The sequence below is a fragment of the Wyeomyia smithii genome, chromosome 3 (genome assembly GCF_029784165.1).
Source record: "Wyeomyia smithii strain HCP4-BCI-WySm-NY-G18 chromosome 3, ASM2978416v1, whole genome shotgun sequence".
Classification (NCBI taxonomy): Eukaryota; Metazoa; Arthropoda; class Insecta; order Diptera; family Culicidae; genus Wyeomyia; species Wyeomyia smithii.
The window spans coordinates 272,398,608-272,421,944 of NC_073696.1; the positions used below are offsets into that span (position 1 = coordinate 272,398,608).

Below are 23,337 nucleotides of genomic sequence, written 5' to 3' on the forward strand. Positions count from 1 at the left end.
GCTAGTAGGCCTAATCCATTAATGATTGAATTCTTGTTGGAAACGAGATTGGCTAAAGTTTCTGACCAAAACAAATCGCACGCGAAACACGAGGTCCAGGTTTATAGTGTTAATTCAAAGTTTTTATCACAAAAAAGTTGGTTTCATTAAGTTCGTTAAGATGGGCAAACTCAACGTAACTGTTCTACGCTATTTGAGCAAGGAAGACTTTCGAATACTCACCGCGGTAGGTTTAAAACTAAATTCAAAACAAGGTTTGCTGCAGTGACAAGAAATGGTGCATGCTATTGGTATTTTTTTCTAGATTGAGATGGGCATGAAAAATCACGAACTTGTTCCAGGAGCGCTGGTAGCGGCCATTGCCAGTCTCAAAGCTGGTGGTGTTCACAAATTGCTGCGGGAACTGTGCAAGCATAAACTTCTCAGTTATGAGCGGGGAAAGAGATGTAAGTGTTTATTCGATTTTATGATTTAAGCTGATAAATTTTTTCTTACACAGTTGATGGTTATCGTTTGACCAACACGGGCTATGACTATCTTGCTCTGAAGTCTCTTACGCTTCGTGGTTCGATTTCCGGTTTTGGTAATCAGATTGGTGTTGGTAAAGAATCCAACATCTACACCGTTGTAGATGAGCAGGGAGTTCCGCTTTGTCTAAAGCTTCACCGGCTGGGACGTGTTTGCTTCCGTAATGTGAAGGAAAAACGGGACTACCACGGAAACAGGCACAAGATGAGTTGGCTTTATTTGTCGCGTATTTCGGCTACTCGCGAATTTGCGTATATGAAGGCTTTGTATGATCGTGGTTTTCCGGTCCCGAAGCCGATTGATTTTAACCGGCACTGCGTCATAATGGAGCTGGTGGATGGCTACCCGCTGACGAACGTATGCGAGGTGGGAAACGTCGAAGCGTTGTACGACGATCTGATGAATCTCATCGTACGACTGGGCAACTGTGGTGTGATCCATGGAGACTTCAACGAGTTCAATGTAATGATAACGGAGCTGGATCAGAAGCCGATTTTGATTGATTTTCCTCAGATGGTGTCCACGTCACATCCGAACGCGGAAATGTACTTCGACCGGGACGTTCAGGGTGTACGTGAGCTGTTTCGGAAAAAGTTTGGCTACGAGAGCGAGGAGTATCCGAAGTTCAGCGATTTGGAACGCGAGGATGAGTTGGACCGGGAAGTGCTGTGTTCGGGATATGGGTTCACCAAGGAAATGGAGGAGGATATTCTCAAAGAGTATCATCAGACAGAACAGACTAAAGATAATGAAGAGCAGGAGTACGGTAGCGATGACGATTATCAGGACAGTGTTACTGGCGAGATAGACCCGGATGAGATTGAAGAATGCCGAAAGAAATTAGAGGACGAGATAAAGTTTTCGGAGGAAAAAGCTGGTAAGTGACTTTGATAGACATTTTCGAAAAGGAATACTCTAATGCTGAATTTTTACAGCTCCTATTCAAACCAGGTCGGACGACAAAAACACGAGCATCCTCAAGTACATAGCTTCGATGCCGGCCGGAGAAATGGAAAACCCTTTCGGGGAAGATGAGGCAGAAATCTTCAAAGACGCACTGGAAACCGTAGTTGAACCACCATTCTCTGAACTATCTCAGCCAAGTCCAGTGACCCCAATTCGAGATGAATCAAACGACACCGATGACGCACACTCAATCAGCTCGAACGAGTTGATCACCAACGAGCAGGACGACAGACTGGCCGAGTTGGATCCCAATTCGCGCGAATATCGTATGCTCATGGTGCGCAAATTGTTGGATGCTGCCCGCAGTGCTCGATCTTACTCAACGACAGCCAGTACGATTGCACCGTCGGTCGTGTCGGATCGAATCAAAAGTGGTCTGCGACTACAAGAGAAAAAGGACCAGAAAAAGCGAGCCGTTCCGAAAGGAGAGGCTAGTGCGGTACGGCGGATGCGGAAAGATAACAACAGCATCGTTAAAGAGTATCGGGGGTGGGATTTCTAGGATTAGGATTCACTTGCTGGTGGAAAATTTATATTATTTGCTGTTGTAATATATTTTAACAATTCAATTCACAAACTTCTTCGGATTATTGGTGTCTCTCGGCACCAGATGGATCATGATTTTGATTCCTTCACCCTGGCTGGCCACCCGAAAGGCTTCGTGGACGTTTGCCAGGTCGAAATGATGAGATACCAGCGGTTTCACGTTCACATATCCGCTGGCCACAATTTCCAAAGCCGCGGGATAGCTGAAAAAGATTATTCGAAATCTATTATTGCTGCATGATTCTTTATCAGTAAGAAACCAACTCGAATTTCATCAAGTTCATGATTTCGGCAATTAACAGCGAATTTAATCTGTACTCACTCGTGATTGTATCGCATGCAGGTGGTGATGTCGATTTCTCTGGAAATGGCATCCACCATCGGCAACTGGACGTCCTTGTTTCCAAGCCCTACCAAACAAATACGACCAGCATTTCTTGTAGCTTTAATCGAAATTCTCATTCCTGGCTGGGAGCCGGTACACTCTAGCACACGATCAGCCGGACCACCAAGCACTTCGTGGATTTTGCGCACCAGATCATCTTCCTGGTCGTCCTTCTTGATACCAATGACACCGGTAACCCCCAACTTTTTCGCCACCTCCAACCGGTGCTTGGCGTGTTCTAGATCCAAGATGACCGTCCTGGTTGCTCCCATCGCTTTGGCGGCAATCAAGCACACCAATCCGATCGGGCCGGCGCCGAAAATAATCACCTTCTGGCCCAACCCGATTTGCGCTCGTCGTCCAGCGTAGACTGCCACCGCTAACGGTTCCAGCAGCGCACCTTCTTCCATCGTTACATGATCCGGCAGCTTAAAACAACAGTCCGCATACTGAGCGTAGTAATTGGAACAATTACCGTCATGTTTCTGCGTCGTACAGTGTTTCCCGTCCAAGCAGATATTGTACTTGCCGACCTTGCAAAGGTCACACGTACGACAGCCGGCAGCAGGCTCGATTGCGACTCGATCGCCAATCTTCAGGTGCGTTACCTGACTGCCTACTTTACGAACCACTCCAGCGGATTCGTGTCCTAGAACGATCGGTTTAATCAACCGTTGAGCTCCGAAACCTCCGTCTTTGAGAAAGTGAATATCGGTGCCGCAGATACCGCAACTGTCCACCTCGACAACTACCTCGTTGAAGGCCGGATCGGGGATCGGACGGGGCTCCAGGCGCAGGTCATTCGGACCGTACACCAGGGCGGCTAGATTTTCGTTCTTGGGAGCCATTAGCGACGATGTTGATTGGTTTGTGGCTCAGGAGCTACTGATTCAAGTTCGGGACGCTGCTGCAGCTGATAAGAATAAAAGGGCAGAAATTCACGGTGATTCCTTTTTATTACATAAGTAAGCGTATGTGTAAATATGATTGTATTGTTGGAATTGATTGGAATACTGCAAGAGACCAAGAGAATCGGAGGTAGGATTCCAATGAGTTGATCAATCACTGTAGGTGATACGCTATTGACAAATAACATTTTTCATCATTCAATTTGGGTGCCATATAAAAATTCGAATTCGGGTTATTCGCGTTGAAAGAGATTTTGAAGGCTGTTCGCACCTACGTGAACACTCATATGTAATTGTCAAAATGTGCGTGATGACAAAAGCAAAAGTATTTCCTTCCTTCTTTTTCGCATGCAAAAACCAAACAAATATCAGCAACACCGTCAACGCGAATTGCGCAATTTTATTAGCGCCAGACTCCCGATTGCAAGGTGTTTGCGTGTGCTATTTTTAGTTTTCCTGATTTGAGTTCAGTTTTTCCAGGTTGGTTCCTTAGGGGCCATCCACATACCACGTGGACAGATTTTTAACGATTTTGACCCCCCTCCCCCTCCGTGGACAACTGCCCATATAAATTTTGAAAAAATTGTATGGACCGTGGACATTAGCCAACCCCCCCCCCCCAAAAGCTGTCCACGTGGTATGTGGATGGCCCCTTATCAGTTTGCTGGGGGATGCTGACCAAAGATTTTGTTGGGGCCGTGCGAACTGCATTATTGTTTGTTATGGAACGACCGTTTATTGTTGCTTGTTTTGATACCGAGACAGGATTGGCCCTGACACAACGAGCGTTGCCAGGTCATTTTTCCAAAAATCTGGAAAAGGCAAAATAAAAATCTGGAAAAAATCTGGCAGTCATTTCGTGGGGTGAAAGGTTAATTTTTCGAATAAAAGTCTTGGGGTACGCAAAATTTGTGGTGACAAAATTGCAAAATTTCGCGCCAAAATTGAAGTGATGACCTTTTTGCGGAACAGAGAAAATAAAATCTGGATAAAATCTGGATCATCCATGAAAAATCTGGATAATTGGACATCAAAGCTGTCTACCTGGATACATGTTCAAAAATCTGGATAATCCAGCTAAATCTGGATACCTGGCAACGCTGGCACACAAGTAAAAGAGATTTTTAAGGCTGTTCGCACCTACGCGAGTTCTCATATGCAATTGTCAATTTATGTGTGAAAACAAAAGCAAAAATATTTCCCTCCTTCACTTTCGCAAGTAAAAACCAAGCCAATATCAACAGAGTCGTCAGGGCCAATTAGATTTGCCTCGGTCTGCTCCCGATACCTTTCCGTGCGGAACAATAACACTATCGTGTGCATTTGGAGATTGTTGGAACAAGACGAATAACTATTTTTTTTGCTTTAATTTTAACGTAAATACATTGGAAAAAAAAGTTAGCTATTGTTCTTCAACAACATAGATAGAAGTTAGCTACTGTTCTTCAAAAACAGTTTCTCTGCCCCATTCTTCTCTATAATGTTTGTTTTGTCGTAAAGCAAATCCAAAAAAAATATAACATTTTTAATTTTAAGATCAATATTTTGAAAAACTCGGAACCCACATTACCACTAAATAATCGCCGCTGGGCTCACCTGAAATATAGCATTTCTTTTGTAAAATTGGTCAACAAATCGATTGATGATGGTTTCGTTTTGTGCAGGGTACGGGAAATGTTCTATTTTGCCCCTTTTCACCCTATTTTTGCGTATTTTAGGAAATATCGACCCTTTCCCGTGCCCTGCACAGAATGAAAATATTACCAATCGATTTATCGACCAATTCTACATAAGAAATGCTATAGATCATTGCACACGAAAAATAACCTCACTTTTCTGACACTTCCCACGGGTTTGTTTACAGAGTGTTCCGTTCACTTTTTATGTGATAGTAGTGAAAATGAATAATACGAGTACGAAAAAATGGACAAACTCTCCGCCTATGCGAATTCATTACTGTGATCTTTTGGTTTATTCTTGAAAACGCAATTTTTAACAAGACACTTCCGCATTTTTATTCGAGCCGAAAATTTTTCTATGTAAATAAACCCGCGACAACTGTCAAATCACTTTCTTCTTCTTGTTTTGTGACGTCATCGTGCAATGATGGCAATGATCTATATTTCAGGTTGCCAGCCCAGCGGCTTCTAATTAGTGGGAATTTGGGTTCATTTTTTCCCAGTGTGCATTGGTTGAAGGTTTCACTGAGGACGAATAAATATTTTCGGCGGTCGCAACGAACAATGAAGGGGATTCCAACGCATTGTTACGATGAACGAGCAAATGTAGTACTAGCGGATACTGAATTGGAACCTCGTAGCCTGGAGGAAAACAGAACATTAAAGAATTGGTGTGGCAAGGAGCCATGGAAGCGGAAATAAAAAGCCATGTAGATAACTCCACGTGGGAATTGACATCTCTGCCTCGAATAAGAAAAGCGGTCGTAAGCAGATGGGTGTATGAAATAAAGCGAGATGCAGCTGGGAATTAGAGATGGTCGGGTTTCGGGTTTTCAAACCCGTACCCGACGGGTTCGGGTTTGAAAATTTTTGAAAGTGTCGGGTACGGGTCGGGTTCGGGTTTTGTGAAAAAAATATTTTCGGGTTCGGGTCGGGTTCGAGTTTGAAAATGTCGGGTTCAGGTCGGGTTTGGGTATGAAAACCCGAAACCCAACTGTAAAATCTATGAAATCTCGGGCCGGGTCGGGTTCGGGTTTCACAATTTCGGGTTCGGGTTTCGAAGAAATAAAATGTTCGGGTTCGGGTCGGGTTTGGGTTTGAACGAAAAAAAAGTTTCGGGTTCGGGTCGGGCTCGGGTTTCGACCGAAAAAAAAATCGGGTTCGGGTCGGGTACGGGTTTGAAAAACATCAAACCCGACCATCTCTACTGGGAATGTTAGCAAATACGAGGCGAGGCTTGTAGCCCAAGGTTATACTCCCAGCAATACGGAGTAGACTTTGATGAAGTGTTTGCGCCAGTAACAAACCAAGCGACATTTCCTTCCCTTCTCGCTATTACCACTATGGATCAAATTGCTTTGAAGCATTTGTATGTACGAGCAGCGTATCTCCACGGTGAGCTTGAAGAAGAAGTATTTATGAGGCAGTCACCAGGGTTCGAGGAATCAAGACGAGAACATCCAGTGTACCGGTTAAAAAAAAAACATCGGCAAGGTGCTGGAACCGGAAACTTCACGAAGTGTTGATCAGGATGGAATTCATGCAAAGCCAATCGTATCCGTGCCTTTTTTAAGGTTTGTTCCATTTAGTATTTGACCGTTTCCTTTTATTTACTGCAGTCGTACTGAGAAACTTCTGACAGCGTTTTGATTTGTAAGGTTCGATGAGAAAAAATTGTGCACACCTACGTTGAAAAACCAACATGGTCAGGAGAAATGATCTCCCGAGGCTCTTAAACTACCGAAATCGACTGTGAATGCCGTGCTTTGACGGTGCATCGTGTTAAACAAACCAAACGTAGATGTGGAACATTGGACTGCAGAAAGACGTCCAAGCTGAGGTGCAAACTTGTGTAAAGTTTTTTGTAGTAGCAATTCGTAATAGATAGAGCTACCGGTAGCTCCAGCCTCGTACACCAGCGAAAAAAAAAAATTGTTTGTAGCGATAGTGTCACCAGACGGCGCTAGTGTACAAGTGATTTATAATGCAATTCTGTTTTAAAATTTACACAGAATTTTCGATCAATGTTGTTCATGCTTGAACGTCTGTCTGTGATTGGACCGAGCTTTGAACGAGTGAAGGTCATCAGGGCAGTCCGGAATAATCCTGAGGTCTCACTATGTAGTTTGGCGAAAAGGTTCAATGCAGCAAAAGTACTGTTCGTCAAATCTGTATGCGTGAAGAATTGTCAAAACCCGACCAAGAAAACTATACGAGCAAGTCCTGACAGAGAACAACGACTGTATTTTGATGGACTATTAAACATACGTCAAAATGAACTTTTGGACAAATCCCACCTTGCTAACCGTAGGGGAATGCTCCACGTGAGTTCAAATTTGTTTTCGCGGATAAATTCGCTCGCAAGATGATAATTTGGCAAGCCATCTGTAGCTATGGAAAGAAGACAAAAGTTTTCATCCCTGGAGCAACCATGAATGGACAAGTTTACAAGGAGAAGTGTCTCCAGGAGATAGTTTTGCCGTTCATTCAGTCAAAAGAATGTTCAATGAAGTTCTGGCCCGATCTAGCTAGCTACCACTACGTCCGGGATGTATTGGAATGGTACAACTAGAGTAATATTGATATCGAAAAAAGGATTCATTCACCAAACTGTTCACAGTTTCGTTCCGTCGAAATATATTAGCCAATAGTCTAGCGTAAATTGAAGAAGTGTGGCAAAACAATCAAAACATCATCTGATACGGCGAAGTGGTGGAAAAAAAAGGCCGATACGGTTGATGTTGCCATTGTGCAGAAATTAAGGGGAGATATTCGACGAAAAGTTCGAGAGCTTATCAGAACAGCAGACGTAGTGGCACTACGTCGAAGATTTCTTCACCATGGCGGGTGCACTACAGTAGCTCGACGTCCGTTTCTTTGACTGTAACTTATAGAAACTTGATCAGAATCAGAATCTACGGCCACGAAGCTTGGTCCATGTTCGTGGACAACTGAACTTGTGATCTCATACAGTAGAAGTGCAGATGGAAGATGGTAGAGGCCACGAATGCTATTATATTGCAAATTAAATTCATTTCTGAAAACGTATTCTTGAATCGCGAATGATTATGAAAAAAAATTGAGCGATTTGGCGCATACTATGATGGACGTACGTCAATCGGTTGTAGAAACAGTTGGTAACGGGGACGGGACACGAGGCATATGGACGCTAGGCATATGGATGTTAGGCATAGTATGCTAGGCATACAGACGCGAGGCATAATGGATGCGAGGCATAATGGATACGAGGCATACTGCCAAAAGGCATAACGGACGCGAGGCCGAATGGACGCGAGGCCGAATAGACGCGAGGCCGAATGGACGCGAGGCCGAATGGACGCGAGGCCGAATGGACGCGAGGCCGAATGGACGCGAGGCCGAATGTACGCGAGGCCGAATGGACGCAAGGCCGAATGGACGCAAGGCCGAATGGACGCAAGGCCGAATGGACGCGAGGCCGAATGCGATGTTGTACGATCGCATGAGATCCAATAATGTAGTTCAGGTGTTATTATATTCCTACAGAGTTTAAGTTGGGTATAATACCTTTATTGAAATCATGCGGCGAAGACGCATAATCGAGGGCAAGGAAACGAGGCGGCACTAAGCCGCCGTGGTTTCCGCAGTCCGAGCCGGCCGCCGACCCGCCGTCGGAAGCGGCGGCCTCTCGCACCCAAACGACTGATTTACTGGTTTGCTAGGTCTACTCAAACAGAGTTTTCTTCCCTTAATTAAGTCCGAACGAGCGGTAGCGAGTAAGGACAGCATTCGCTCGAACAGCGAGTCGGCCGAAGGCCGCGAGTGTATTGCTTTCTTAATGACACTTTGAAGCGAAATACATGTTATCGAATGCTGTGTAGATGATGACGACAATAACATATTCCACATCACTTCCCCTTGGCCTTGTGTCCTTTCGGCCTTGTATCCATTCGGCCTCGCGTCCATTCGGCCTCGCGTCCATTCGGCCTCGCGTCCATTCGGCCTCGCGTCCATTCGGCCTCGCGTCCATTCGGCCTCGCGTCCATATGCCTCGTGTCCGTATGCCTGCCGTCCATTATGCCTAGCGTACTATGCCTCGCGTCCGTATGCCTCGCGTCTATATGCCTAACGGGGTGTCATCGTTGGTAACATAACTTCAGTTAACAAACCTTTTTCCACAAATGATATGTTCGCAATGTTTTGTGACCATATTGATGCATTAGGTACAGATCTGATTGTTGAAACTTGTTCTAACGCTTATTATATAAACGTTTTAGGAAAAAGATTCGTACTGAAAATTTTACTCGTTGGCGCATACGTCAGTCTGCGAGATTACGGCAGTTTTGCTGTTTTCCAATTCGTAACAACTTAACAACAGTATTACGTTTCTGTTCGAGATCCATTTTTCCGAATAACACTCGATTACAAGAGTAAAGCCTGTAGTACACTCTTTGTCTAATGGTCAAATATTTGACCTTCTGACATAATGGTCAAATTTATTTGACATCATGGTTGTTGTTTGCCCCATGTTAAAATCGGAGAGTGACAAATAATTATCTTTGACCAAATTTTTATCTGTCAAAAAGAGACAAATATTTGACACTCGGTCAAAGAGTGTACTACAGGCTTAAGACATACATCCATTGACACTTGGGCGTTGCCAGATTTCGAATAGGCGGGGGGGATTCCGGAATTTACGTGGTATTTTTTTGCACGGATTTCGGTTTCTCTTCACTCGGATTGCAGAATTTACGCGGTTTTTTTACGCGGTACGTATCCCCCGCATAAAAAACGACTTTAGTGTACTAGTGTTTAGTGATTGTTACATCAAGGCAACCAGTGAAAAATTGTCTTTGACATCATAGTGGAAAATTTGAATATTCTTAGTCCAACCTCGAATATAAATAGATGTTCTTTGGTAAAAACTCTTTAGTTCATTTAAACCTTTGGACATATCGTTTTGGCGACGAGGATCTCAAGAATCCACGAACATGGCAGAAAAAAGAGTTGATCAGCAGCCGCAACCGGGAATTCAAGATATGATTCTCAAGATAGCCCAAATTTTTCAGCAGATGGCGGCCCAGCAGCAGCAGCCTCAGTATCAAACCCTAGAGCAGATTTTGGAGTCCCTCTCATCGAACATCACCGAGTTTGTCTTCGACTGAGAAAACGAAATCACGTTCGAACGCTGGTTTAACCGCCAACAGGACCTCTTCGAGAACGATGCAGGCCGGCTGAATGATGCGGCGAAGGTACGTCTACTTCTCCGGAAGCTGCACACCCATTCGCACAGCCACTATCTCAACTATATCCTGTGAAAGCTTCCCAAGGACGTGAAGTTTGAAGACACAGTCTAGATTCTCAATAAAATCTTCGGGCATCAACCGTCAACGTTCCGAAAGCGGTTCATGTGTCTTCACGATTGTTGTTAACCATCTGCCGATGAACACTCAGCAAGCAGAGAGCACTCAACCGCTGTCCAACCATTGTTGACCTCAGCCAGGTTTTCACCCGGCGTATGTTTCTTTGGGCTGAAGATGTCGTTTTGTGGAAATTGGAAATGGAAATTTCCAGGGTGGTTTATTGCATAAAAAAAGTCATGATAAAAAAGACATGTGAAAGTGGAGGTCTGCTGTTTGCACGTATGCTAGAGGTGATCAAATTGGTCCGCACAAAGATTACTCGCAGCCCGGTAAGCTCCGTTAGAAAACTTGCCAAGAAAGCCAACATTGAAGACTTCTCGTATTTTCCAGAGCTAGAACGAAACATCACTTCATTACAGAGCGGGTAAAGGAGCTACGAGTGACTCTTTCAAAGAGATTGTATTTTTTTGTGGAAGAATATGCCGATATCGGTACCGGAAAACTGCGTTCGAAGGGCATGCATTGCTTCCGACGTTGTCTAGCGGATGTCATTGATAAAAATGAACGACACATCGAGTAGATTAGTTTGAAAGTACCTATAGAAGCCTTCCCTGCTGGTCTCGAGGTACGATGCTGGCCTAACAAGCCGGTCGTCGTAGGTTCGAGTCTTGACTCGGGAGAGACTGTTAGTGTCAGTAGGATCGTAGCGCCAGCCCCGCAATTGTCCTGTACATTTAACGGTTGGCTGCGAAGTCTGTGTATTGTAAACAGAAGGTCAAGTTCCGAATCGGAATGCACCACCAAGGCTTTGCTTTGCTAGCTAAAGATTACTGAGCTCGACAATTTTGATATTATTGCTTAAAGTAGTTGAAAATGGTATTTGAAGAAGTACCATACATTTTCGCATTTTTTCCTGCCGCATCCTGTAGCTTTCGGATCAATCACTACGTAACCTTTCGTTTTTTTCAATTAGTAATGAACCTAACTCATGGGTTGCAAAATCAGTGGATTAACAAAAGTTCAGTCGTCGATAAGTGGCAATATTGTCAATCAACTTGGTTGTGAGAGATTCGGAGACCCAGTCAGCAACCGGAGATCTCTTGGAAATGTTTTCTCAGAAAAATTAATTAGTTCCAGTCTTCCGCGGAACTATGGTGAAACATCTCCTATTATACGACATAGGCGGTTGAACGGGACAGTTATCACATTTAATGGACCTGTCACTAGAAAGCCCGTGAAGATCGCTGATGCTCTTACTGATGATTCACTATCCTTTCGGCACTTGAGAATTATACCTTTGATTTTATCAAATGCTGAAACACCAAAAGTCTGTTCCGGTAACGACTATAGTAATTGTCCTCTGTCATATAATTTTGGCCTACATCAATTGCGAAATTTCATTCCAGTGAAATATTTCCTTTAGTAACTCGCAACCATTCTAGTAATGGAGGCATTACTCCATGTTAACATTTCTCCGGGAAATCCTTACTATTAAAAAATCAAACATGACCAAACAAAATACACTTTTTGACTCGAGACAAGCGTATATTTGTGAATATTTTTACACTATTTAGAATGAATTGAACGTTCCAAATAATAAGGCGTGAACTAGAGGTTTAGCGTAGCTCTACGTCAACAATTTTAACTGTTCACCTTAACCCAGATTAAAAAACTGTTTCGAAATGGTTGAGTTCACAAACTTCTCTTTATTATTCGAGTTTCTGGGAACAAGATGGATCATAACTTTGTTCCCTTCTCCTTGGCTGGCGACACGAAATGCTTCATGAACGTTTTGCAACTCGAAATGATGCGATATCAGAGGTTTGATGTTCACGTATCCACTGGCTACGATTTCCAGTGCAGCTTGGAAACTGAAAACAAACAAAACGAATTGTTCAGAATTCCGAAAACTGTGTCTATTCAATTCTTACTCATGATTAAATCTCATAGCGGTTGTGATTTCAATCTCTCTAGAGATGGCATTCACCATCGGTAGCTTAACATCGTCGTTACCTCATCCGACCAGACAAATTCGTCCAGCATTTCTCGTAGCCCTTATGGTGAGTCTTATGCCCGGCTGGGATCCAGTACATTCCAACGCACGATCTGCTGGTCCATCTAGAATGTTGTACATCTTGCGAACCAACGCATCTTCCTGGTCCGCTGGATTGATCGCAATCACCCCTGTGGCTCCGAGTTTTATGGCCAATTCTAGGCGGTGTTGAACCCGCGCCAGATCCAACACAACAGTTCGGGTTGCACCCATCGCTTTGGCCGCTATCAAGCACATTAGACCAATCGGTCCAGCTCCAAAGATTATCACTCTATTTCCGAGCCCAACTTCAGCGCGACGCGTTGCATAGATAGCTACCGAAAGTGGTTCCAACATGGCACCTTCCTCCATGGACACGTGATCGGGTAACTTGAAGCAACAATCCGCGTATTGGGCGTAATAGTTGGAACAGTTTCCGTCATGTTTCTGGGTCGTACAATGCTTCCCTTCCAAACAGACGTTGTATTTTCCGACCTTGCACAGATCGCACGTTCTGCAGCCAGCGGCTGGTTCAATCGCAACACGATCGCCCAACTTCAAGTGTCGCACCTGGTTGCCAACTTTGCGCACTATACCGGATGATTCGTGACCCAGCACGATTGGTTTGATGAGCGTTTGAGCACCGAAACCACCCTCCTTCAGGAAGTGTATATCGGTTCCACATATTCCATAGCAAATCACTTCGACCACTACTTCGTTGAAGGCAGGCTCCGGAATGGGGCGTTGCTCCAGCCGTAGATCATTTGGCCCATGAACGACGGCTGCGAAGTTTGGTTTGGGTGCCCTCCTGGCTGAGAATTGATGCTGAACGCTTTGGATTTGCTTTATATAGAGTTGACTGTCTCCTTACATGCTGTAACTGTAACCTGAGATGACCTGTTCGATGTTTTGCTGTGTTATCAAAACGAGTAAAGACTATTTTTGTTTGTGTTTTTCTTGAATTTTATTCATGGTACATATACAAAAACAATGGGTTTGATTTAGTTGGCAAACTTGTTCTTATTGTTAGTATCTCTGGGAATGAGATGTACCATTATTTTATTTCCTTCGCTTTGACTCGCGACGCGGAAGGCTTCGTGAACGTCCTTCAGGTCGAAATGATGTGAAATGAGCGGTTTCAGATTAACATACCCACTGGCCACAATCTCCACCGCTGCTGGGAAACTGAAATAAGAAATAACAAAATCCTTTACATCAAATTCACAAATTGTAGCATAAAATAACCTACTCATGATTGTATCGCATGGCAGTTGTGATGTCGATCTCTCTAGAAACAGCATCCACCATCGGTAATGACACATCGTCGTTACCCAGCCCAACCAAGCAGATTTTTCCTGCATTTCGAGTACTTCGAATAGAAATCCTCATTCCCGGCTGTGAACCGGTACACTCAAGAACTCGATCGGCTGGTCCTCCGAGAATTTTCTGAATTTTGCTCACCAGATCGTCTTCCTTGTCGTCTTTGTTTATAGCGATCACGCCAGTAGCTCCTAACTTCTTCGCCAAATCAAGTCGATGTTGAACCCGAGCGAGATCCAGAACTACCGTTCGAGTGGCACCCATCGCTTTGGCCGCAACCAAGCACATTAAACCGATTGGGCCGGCACCGAAGATAAGCACTTTATTTCCCAGTCGAATATCAACTTTACGGCCAGCGTAGATCGCAACGGCAAGTGGTTCCAGCATGGCACCTTCCTCCATCGTTACATTGTCCGGTAGTTTGAAGCAACAGTCGGCATAATGGGTGAAGTAATTGGAACAATTTCCGTCATGTTTCTGCGTTGGGCAGTGCTTGCCATTTAGGCAAACGTTGTACTTGCCCACCTTGCAAAGATCGCACGTTCTGCATCCGGCAGCCGGTTCGATCGCGACACGATCGCCAACCTTCAAATGCGTTACCTTACTGCCAAGCTTTCGAACAATTCCGGACGATTCGTGACCGAGCACAATTGGCTTAATCAGCATTTGGGCTCCGAAGCCCCCTTCCTTCAGAAAATGGACATCAGTTCCACAAATTCCACAGGTGTCCACCTCAAGTAACACTTCATCGAAGGCAGGCTGCTCAATCGGACGCTCCTCCAGGCGTAGATCGTTCGGTCCGTACAGCACGGCAGCAAGGTTCTGGTTTGGTGCCATTCTCCTGGTAGAAAACTGAATGTCCTTCGGAACGACGTTTCGAGCTTATATACCTACCTAGGCCCTGCCAAAAACCCAACCTCCAACCATGCTTCTTTCCTCCGCCATGTCGTTTGTGTTTTGTTGACCTTTCTGCTGCAACTGATTGCGGGAGGTTGAGTTCGCTATTATGTTTTTTTTTCGTTTTTCTTATCTCATCACTCAGCAAATGTGCTGTAACTTAATGATAGCTCCAATTCGTCCGGACTAGTTTATTTTTTGAATAATATTCCAGTTTTATCTGTCGACAATATTACTTTGTGGTGAAGCAAGCATTCAGTTAACTGAAGATTCACATGTCACATGTCAAAAAAGGCAGAGTTGGAAAAAACAAATCTTAAAAAAACATTATGATTAAAATCGGTCACATAAGCATAGTCGAATACCAAGTTAATATTTCAATGTCCGTTGTCGTAAAACAGCGAAAAATTAGTATCAATCTTAATTATCTCTTGATGAGCTGTCCGTCATCATCGCTTTAGCGGTTGTTTCCGCCAAACAATTACCCAACTGATGATTGTGGCATTCGCAATGACCGTAATGCAACTTGTTATCTCATTAAATATCTACTTACCGTAATAAACATGGTCAACAGGATCTAATTGCGAGGGCTTTCTAAAAATAGTATTTAATTTCCTCTAAACAAATTCAAACTAACTAGCTGTGCTTTCAAACTGTATTTGGCGAAAAAGTACTTTGGTTCTTTTATAGTTATGAGTCAAGTTTAAAGTTTCTTCACCGGATTGTTCTTATTTCTAGGCTGACAGTGAATCATAACCTTGATCGCACCCTCCAGACCGTAGCGAGAAGTTTTGAACGCCTCAACCGATTCTTTCAGATCAAAATGATGCGTGATTAGTTTCGTAGCATCGATCGTTCCATTTGCTACCATAGCCAGGGCCGCGGGATAGGCATTGGCGTACCGGAAACCGGATCGAATTTCCACCTCGCGAACCAGAGCGATCGTTATCGGTAGGTTCATGTTAGTCGAGCCAATGCCCACGAGTGTCAGCACCCCACCGATTTCGGTGGCCAAAATACCGAGACGAACGCAAGGCTCGGCTCCTGTGCACTCGATCGTTATATCCGGAGCACCACCCATCAGCTGATGAATCCTCTTGACGATATCTTCCTCTTTGTCACCTTTCTTGATCAGCAGCGTCACATCAGCTCCAATGTCTTCAGCGATGTCGAGTTTACTCTGGACTAAATCGAGAACGCAAATCTTGTCTGCTCCCATGGCTTTAGCTACTAAAACCGTCACCATTCCAATCGGTCCAGCTCCAAGAACGAGCACATTAGAACCGAGTGTAACTCCGGCAATTCGACAACTGTGAACTCCCACTGCCAAAGGTTCCAACAAAGCGCCTTCCTCCATGGTAACATTCGGTGGGAGCTTAAAGCAGCAATCTTCCACGTGGGTATAGTAATTCTGCAGGGTTCCGTGTATCGGTGGAGTCGCACAGTAGATACCATCCGGGCAGAGATTGTACCGTCCCTGCTTGCACAACTTGCATACCTTACAGCCAATTGCTGGTTCAAGTGCAACGCGATCACCAATTTTCAACCGTTTTACTGCCTTACCGGTACCAATGACTACCCCGGAGGATTCATGCCCAATCACCATCGGCTGCTTTAATTTATACTCTCCAAAACCTCCGTGGGTCAAAATATGCACATCGGATCCACAGATGCCCACGCAATCCATCTCCACCAGCACTTCGTTATCCCGCGGCGTAGGGATTGGAACTTGTTCCTGAAAATCAAAGGGCTTGGTCAGTTTAATCCAGTACTGGAATTCGTTTAATTTTTACCATCCGCATATCTTCAACCCCGTGAATTACGGCTCCAAGGTTTGTTTTCTTCGCCATTTGTCACTTGTATTGGAATTTTCCCTTCTACCAAGTTGTTTGTTCCGTCCACTGACAACGACCGATCGAGAGTGATCCGATAGAAATACTGTTCGGGGGGATATATAACGAACAAACATCAAACTGATGGCAGTGTATACAAATCATAATACCCACGGCATGTCGGGCATATAATGCACTAATAAATGCAGTTTGATTGATGCCGCATGGTGCGAGAATCGCGATCGCCTAGTCGCGACACGTGATCGCTTCTGAACGGCCCGGGCTTCAATTTTCAATAATGACTGTGTTGTTTGTGCCTCTGAAGGTGGAGAAAAACGAGAAAATTGAGAGACACTATGTTCAAAACATTTACTTCACTATTTTGAAATTTTAAATAAATTTTTCCCTCTTAATAACAGACAACTGTGTTATCAACAAGTTTGTAAATGTCAATGAATGTGATTTATGGAAAAAGCTTCTTTGACCAAATAGTTTGTGATACAGATAATCCTTTTAATTGAAGCCGTTATCGAAACTCAAATAAATTGCCTCTGTACATATTCAGGAGCCCTCGAGCACGGGTGTAAAATCGGTAGCTTGTTAATGTCAATGTTTTGTTAAGAAAATGCCTGCTACTAAAAACGAGAGACCGTTTAAGGCTGTGTTGAAAGGTCTCTCAAATGATCAAAGTATTGATGAAATCAAAGATTGTTTGTCAGAATCACTTGGTTTTGCCCCCAACCAAGTAATTTTGATGAAACGAAAGGCAAATGCCAAAATTTTTCAAACTGGAATACACCAGGAAAATTACTTAGTACATTTTGATCGTACCAAAGTACAGAATTTAAAATGTTTAGAAAAAGCACGTGTTTTATTCAACGTGCGAATAAAGTGGGAAAATTTCAAGAGACATGGAGGTATCCATAATCTTACGCAATGTCGAAATTGTCAAGCCTATGGTCATGGAACTCGAAACTGCCATATGGCTGCAAAATGTATGATTTGTGGTGACACAAGTTGTAACTCTATGTCTAATTCCCTAAAGGTAGGCTACCTTGTGCTCTACTTGGGTGGGGATCTTAGGGACGTTATCTACCTCGACTTACTGTTCACGGTGGTTAATAACAACGAGCAGCACTGAACCGCCTTTTCGATTGGAAAGGAAACTATCCAGACTACTCCGACAACATTAATGCACGATCTACTGTGGCTAGCATAGCTGAACGGAGCCTAACATTAGAGCATGCTCAAAGGCCACGTATGCTAGGATTCAGAACCGATGCTCAAGCAGCGCGGATTGTTCACCCCTTTCTGGGTTCGGTAACAGCGCAGACAAATCGAAGTTGTATAAATACATTAACTTTCCGTGTATTCTCTAGATTTTGAGGTTTTGTACTATGGTTTTCCCTTCCGCGGGATACTAACGTTTCAATTAGACTAACCGTTATATTTTTACATCTATATCCGCTTATATCTATCCACTTAAGGGGAGGTGTAGACTCACCAATCTCCAGAAAAGGCTCATACCAATGACGACTGATCCTCGATCCACCAGTAGATGACCGGTGACCACTCCCAAAACCAGGACTTTACTTGTTGCTCTCCGCATTACTATTTCTGCATAAAAGGTTAATCCAACCTTTATTCTTTGATGACCGGTGTACACATCCGGGTGGGGTTGGTGAATGAAGCAATGTAGCGGATTTTCGGCTGACCAAGGATGGAATCTGATATAGACGGCTCGCGTGTTCCTCCGCACTCACTCCAGGATTGAACCACAAGTTGGGCCTTCCGGGGCTTAACAGGGACTCCCGTTTTTGATGAACAACCACCCGTTTCAAGGAAAATGTAATCCAAGGTGGACTTTACTGACTCGACCAAGCGTCGTGGACCACGTAGGTTCCAGATTTTCGTATAGTTCCTCCAGGCTTTCTAGTAATGAAGAAAAGTTTAAGTTTTCCGCTAACGTTAGGCCTAGAGTTTTTCCACTTCGAGTATAACTAATTTATACACCTCGTGTATTCTAGTAAGAAATTTTGAATTAACTTATTCCGACGCGCACTTCTATTTTGCTTGAGGGTCGAGCTCCGAAAGAAAGCATTCCGCTAAATGCCAAGCTTTAGATGTCTAGGGAATGTTAGATGAGACCGAAAATTTGACGAAGTACTCAAATTTTGACATATAGTCACATCCGTTCCGCCTTGCCCACCTTAGATGACATCGTTTGTTAATGTCTCTTTTTAATTTAACTGACCCCGAGCTTTTTGGATTCCGTTCACACTTTCATCGAAAAAGTTGCTCAGTTGCACCGCCGCTTGGGACATACGTAACAAACAATCCCTTTGTTACTGTATCTCTCTCACTGCTCTCGCGATACCGACAACACGGTCAACAGAGTCGCATTTAGGGGTATGGTCGTTTATAGCAGGCAGGGGAAATGGACTTGGGATGGAGTCACAAGGTAGTGTTTATCGGAACCACCGGTTACAAAGTCACACGAAAGATATCTGCCCCGTGAAAGAGATCACTAATAGTTTCAAATGTGTAAATTGTGGGGGAAATCACAAATCTAATTTCTTTAATTGCCCTGTAAGGTCAAAAATTATTGCTTCTAGACAACGTAGGAATTCTAAACAACCTATTGTCAATGTGGGTAATCAAAAGACTTTCAGTACTGTTCAGGCATCACCAGCACTTTCATTAGCAGGTGTGTCTGTAGGTAATAATTTAAATTCAGATAAATTTCAGAATAATAATCCTGTTCAGGCAACACCAGGCTGTTCATATGCCAGTGTCCTTTCAGGTAATATTTCAAATTCAAACAGTAACAAACCATTCGTGTTTGGTGCTGAAAAATCAGCCAATATTGATTTAGGTAATCCAACTCCCGAAAAGATTGAATACCTGCAACAATCCATGCTGCAGCTAATGTCCGTTTTGTTGAACTGTAACTCGATGTACGAGGCTGTTCAAGAAGGTATAAATTTAACAACTATATTGTTATGAAATTGAAATTCAGCAATGATTTTAAATAATGCTGTAAATTTTCTAAATTCGAATGCTCGCTCTTTAAAAGCGAAAGAGGATGAATTTTTCAATTTTTCAACAGTCCACGATGTGCATATTGCAGTTGTGACTGAAACGCTTTAAAAGCCAAATATTAAACTAAAAAAGAACCCAAATTTTATAGTTCATAGGTTTGATAGAATTGATGTTGCCGGTGGTGGAGTTGCAATAGTTATCCACCGTCGAATTTTACCCCATCTTGAAACCAAAGTTATCGAGAGTTTGGGAATTGAAATTGAAACAAGTATTGGCATTTTATTTATAGCCGCAGTGTATTTGCCTTTTCAATGCACTGGTGAGCGAAAAAATTATTTCAAGGGAAATTTGCAAAAACTCACAAGAAATAAATCTAAATTTTTAATCATCGGTGATTTTAATGCGAAACATCGATCTTGGAATAATGCTCAAAGCAATTCCAATGGAAAAATATTGTTTAATGATTGCTCGGCTGGATTTTATTCAGTTTTATTTCCAAATGGTCCTACATGTTATTCTTCTATTAGGAATCCATCTACAATTGATTTGGTACTAACAAATAAAAGCCATTCATGCAGTGATTTATTAATTCATGCTGACTTTGATTCTGATCATCTTCCCATAACATTTTCTATTTCCCATGAAACTATTTTAAATCCCACTAGATCTGTGTTAAATTATCACAAGACTAATTGGGATAGATATCGTTCTACGATCGAGGAAAATTTGAATGATGATATTATTTTACAAAATAGTGCTGACATTGACAGAGCATTAGAAAATTTTAGCAGCTTGATACTCAATGCCCGGAATTTATCAGTTCCTAAGGCATGAAATTTAATGCACCAATTATTGACAGTGAACTTCAACTTCTTATACGTTTGAAGAACATACGGAGACGTCAATACCAAAGATCTCGTGATCCCGCTTTGAAAATTATTTTTCAAGAATTACAAAAGGAAATTAAACATAGATTCACTCTCTTGCGAAATGAGAATCTCATGAGAGAAGTTGAACAACTAAAACCTTATTCAAAACCTTTCTGGAAGCTTTCGAAGGCTCTTAAGAAACCCTCGAAGCCCATTCCAGTCCTTAAAGATGGTGATTGCATTTTTCTAACGAATGAACAAAAATCTCAAAAACTTGCTCAGCAGTTTGAGAGTGTTCATAACTCCAATTTGAACGTAGTAAGTCCTATTGAAAATGAAGTAAACCAAAAGTATGTTCAGATCACCACCCAAGAATTTCTTTCCGAAGAGGTATTGGAGACAAACTTGAATGAGGTGCGAACAATTCTCAAAAAATTCAAAAACATGAAAGCACCAGGAGATGATGGGATTTTCTATATCCTCATCAAAAGACTTCCCGAAAACTCTTTAAATTTCTTGGTAAAAATTTTTAACAGATGCTTTGCACTAGCACATTTTCCTACGAAATGGAAAAATGCCAGAGTCACTCCAATTTTAAAACCCGAAAAGAATCCAGCTGAGGCATCAAGTTATCGACCAATTAGTTTGCTTTCCTCCATTAGCAAACTTTTTGAAAGAATAGTTCTTAATAGAATGATAACACATATTAATGAGAACTCAATTTTTGCAAATGAGCAGTTTGGTTTTCGCCATGGGCATTCCACTACTCATCAGTTACTTAGAGTAACAAATATGATTCGAACTTCGCTATTTGACTGGAGCTGCTCTTCTAGATATAGAAAAGGCATTCGACAGTGTTTGGCATAAAGGTTTAATAGCTAAAATGTCAAATTTCAGTTTTCCGCTTTACCTTACAAAAATGATACAAAGTTATTTAACTGACCGCACTCTCCAGGTTTACTATCTAAATGGTAAATCTAATAGATTGCCTGTTAGAGCTTGTGTGCCTCAGGGGAGTATCTTGGGCCCAATCTTATATAACATTTTTACTTCTGATCTTCCTGATTTACCACCAGGTTGTGAGAAATCTCTGTTTTGTGACGATACAAGCATTTCCGCAAAAGGAAAAAGCCTTCGTGTTATATGCAGTCGGCTACAAAAAAGTTTAGATATATTTTCTTCATACTTGCAGAAATGGAAGATTTCCCCTAATGCTTCTAAAACACAGTTAATTATTTTTCCGCATAAGCCAAGAGTTTCATTTCTCAAACCCACCCATAACCACGTTATTAAGATGAACGGTGTGGTCTTCAATTGGTCTGATCAAGTTAAATACTTAGGGCTAATTTATGATAAGAATCTTACCTTCAAGGAGCACATTGAAAATATCCAGTCAAAGTGCAATAAGTACATCAAATGTTTATATCCTCTTATCAACAGGAATTCTAGACTTTGTCTCAAGAATAAACTGTTAATTTACAAACAAATTTTTAGGCCAGAAATGTTATATGCAGTTCCCATCTGGACAAGTTGTTGTGCAACCAGGAAGAAGACACTTCAAAGGATTCAGAATAAACTTTTGAAAATGATTTTGAAGCGTCCTCCCTGGTTTAGCACGAACGAGCTACATAGGCTCACTAATGTAGAAACATCAGAAAATATGTCAAGCCAAATTATCAACAAATTCCGACAAAAATCGTTGCAATCCTCAATTGCTTTATAGTCAGTAAGATAGTTTTAAGTTTACTTTAAGTTTCTTTTCATTCCCTTTATTCCTTTTTTTTCTTGACAAGTAGGTTTAATAATTTTCCTACAATTACATTATCTTAACTGCGAAAGCTAATAACATTCAATAATACTAAAAAGCGTACAAATATATATAATAGTGTTGAAATGTCACCATTTGTGGCAGAACACACAATACTAATTCTGAACAGATATTTTAGTACATAAATAAATCATTAAAAACTCCCCCCCCCCCCCTCCCTATAAAAAAAATGCCTCAACTACCGTATAATGGGTTATTCTTATCAATGCATTTTCGTTCTACTAATCACACATTTATACATTAAGTGTTATATACAGATGCTCAAGGGCAAGTCATAGTAATTTATAATACGTAGTTTTATGATATGTTTGGTTAAAAAACTTCATTAGGCATCGAGGCAAGCGCGGCCTTTGGTTGAAGCGCGGCCGTTCGTTTTCTCTGGCATAGGCCGCGTGCAATTTTGGGGAAATACCTCAATACACATAATATTTACCAAGGAATGGATGCGCCTACAGACTCGTCGAAAGCAAAAGTAGTCAAAACGAAGCACCAAATAGGCTAAATCTGTGAAACCGAGGCCTATCGAAACGTTTTGGGCTTCGACGACGGCCAAGCTAAGAAAACATGAAAAACCAGCAGAAAATGTTGAAAAATTCAAGAAAGATTGGCCGAAAGTGGCGAAAATGATCGGAGGAAGCACTGTGCAAAAGATTATGAGTGGTATTAAGAAAAAAGTTAGAGAATTCGCGTGGCCTACTAAAAGTTATTCAAATTGAAATAAAATCGGAAAGAAAACAATATAATTCGGCATACTTGATGTTAAAATATATTTTGTTTTATTTAAAAATTAAAGTGTGTTTATAATTTTCGGAACAGTCTATATCTATTGGATCTGTCCACAATTTATTGCGACGTGTCCGAGTCCTTTTAGCAAAAGAGGTTTGATAGAGCGAAAATAATACGGCACGCTGGCCCCGAGTTAATTTTTTCTGATGAGAATCTAATTGTCCCGGGACCACACCTAGGGCAAAATTAGAAGTCCCAAAGGAGTGTTCCTCGACTCCAAAATGGAGCTTTAAATATGATTTTGAGGGCAGTCTGCAAGCGAGGTAAGCTTCCACTAGTCTAATCGCAAAGGCGTCAAAGTCAATGCCTTACAAAACGGAAGATTTGGAGAAAATTGTTGCCCTCAGTTTTCGAAATCTGTTTGGAGAGGACCACTA

General features: G+C 42.4%; 4 protein-coding genes and 1 pseudogene across 4 annotated transcripts; 1 reads left to right on the forward strand and 4 right to left on the reverse strand.

Moving 5' to 3' along the window:
- Positions 1-29: 29 nt before the first annotated feature.
- LOC129732378 (uncharacterized) lies at positions 30-2,063 on the forward strand. Its single transcript, XM_055693220.1, has 4 exons — positions 30-226; positions 305-446; positions 500-1,405; positions 1,464-2,063. Exons 1-4 carry the CDS (start codon positions 161-163, stop codon positions 1,994-1,996), a joined length of 1,647 nt encoding a protein of 548 aa, XP_055549195.1. The 5' UTR covers positions 30-160; the 3' UTR covers positions 1,997-2,063.
- Positions 2,010-5,385, reverse strand: LOC129732379 (sorbitol dehydrogenase-like). The gene is made up of 3 exons (XM_055693221.1): positions 5,166-5,385; positions 2,363-3,338; positions 2,010-2,243 (listed from the first exon to the last, which is right to left on the reverse strand). Exons 2-3 carry the CDS (start codon positions 3,271-3,273, stop codon positions 2,060-2,062), a joined length of 1,095 nt encoding a protein of 364 aa, XP_055549196.1. The 5' UTR covers positions 3,274-3,338; positions 5,166-5,385; the 3' UTR covers positions 2,010-2,059.
- Positions 5,386-11,963: 6,578 nt separating this feature from the next.
- LOC129729300 (sorbitol dehydrogenase-like) lies at positions 11,964-13,358 on the reverse strand (annotated as a pseudogene).
- On the reverse strand, positions 13,326-14,570 carry LOC129732380 (sorbitol dehydrogenase-like). The gene is made up of 2 exons (XM_055693222.1): positions 13,636-14,570; positions 13,326-13,571 (listed from the first exon to the last, which is right to left on the reverse strand). The coding sequence occupies exons 1-2, from the start codon at positions 14,541-14,543 to the stop codon at positions 13,388-13,390; spliced, it is 1,092 nt and encodes a 363-aa protein (XP_055549197.1). The 5' UTR covers positions 14,544-14,570; the 3' UTR covers positions 13,326-13,387.
- A 674-nt stretch (positions 14,571-15,244) lies between these two features.
- On the reverse strand, positions 15,245-16,555 carry LOC129732381 (sorbitol dehydrogenase-like). Its single transcript, XM_055693223.1, has 2 exons — positions 16,397-16,555; positions 15,245-16,338 (listed from the first exon to the last, which is right to left on the reverse strand). Exons 1-2 carry the CDS (start codon positions 16,451-16,453, stop codon positions 15,307-15,309), a joined length of 1,089 nt encoding a protein of 362 aa, XP_055549198.1. The 5' UTR covers positions 16,454-16,555; the 3' UTR covers positions 15,245-15,306.
- Between the last annotated feature and the right edge of the window lie 6,782 nt (positions 16,556-23,337).

Excerpts from the sequence above, each read along its gene's own strand:
- LOC129732378 (XM_055693220.1), top strand. The coding sequence starts at position 161 with ATGGGCAAACTCAACGTAACTGTTCTACGCTATTTGAGCAAGGAAGAC. Across the intron at positions 227-304 it reads ACTTTCGAATACTCACCGCG|ATTGAGATGGGCATGAAAAA; the intron begins GTAGGTTTAAAA and ends ATTTTTTTCTAG. Across the intron at positions 447-499 it reads TTATGAGCGGGGAAAGAGAT|TTGATGGTTATCGTTTGACC; the intron begins GTAAGTGTTTAT and ends TTTCTTACACAG.
- LOC129732379 (XM_055693221.1), bottom strand. The coding sequence starts at position 3,273 with ATGGCTCCCAAGAACGAAAATCTAGCCGCCCTGGTGTACGGTCCGAAT. Across the intron at positions 2,244-2,362 it reads TGCATGCGATACAATCACGA|CTATCCCGCGGCTTTGGAAA; the intron begins GTGAGTACAGAT and ends AATCTTTTTCAG.
- LOC129732380 (XM_055693222.1), bottom strand. The coding sequence starts at position 14,543 with ATGGCACCAAACCAGAACCTTGCTGCCGTGCTGTACGGACCGAACGAT. Across the intron at positions 13,572-13,635 it reads GCCATGCGATACAATCATGA|TTTCCCAGCAGCGGTGGAGA; the intron begins GTAGGTTATTTT and ends TTCTTATTTCAG.
- LOC129732381 (XM_055693223.1), bottom strand. The coding sequence starts at position 16,453 with ATGGCGAAGAAAACAAACCTTGGAGCCGTAATTCACGGGGTTGAAGAT. Across the intron at positions 16,339-16,396 it reads GGGTTGAAGATATGCGGATG|GAACAAGTTCCAATCCCTAC; the intron begins GTAAAAATTAAA and ends TTTGATTTTCAG.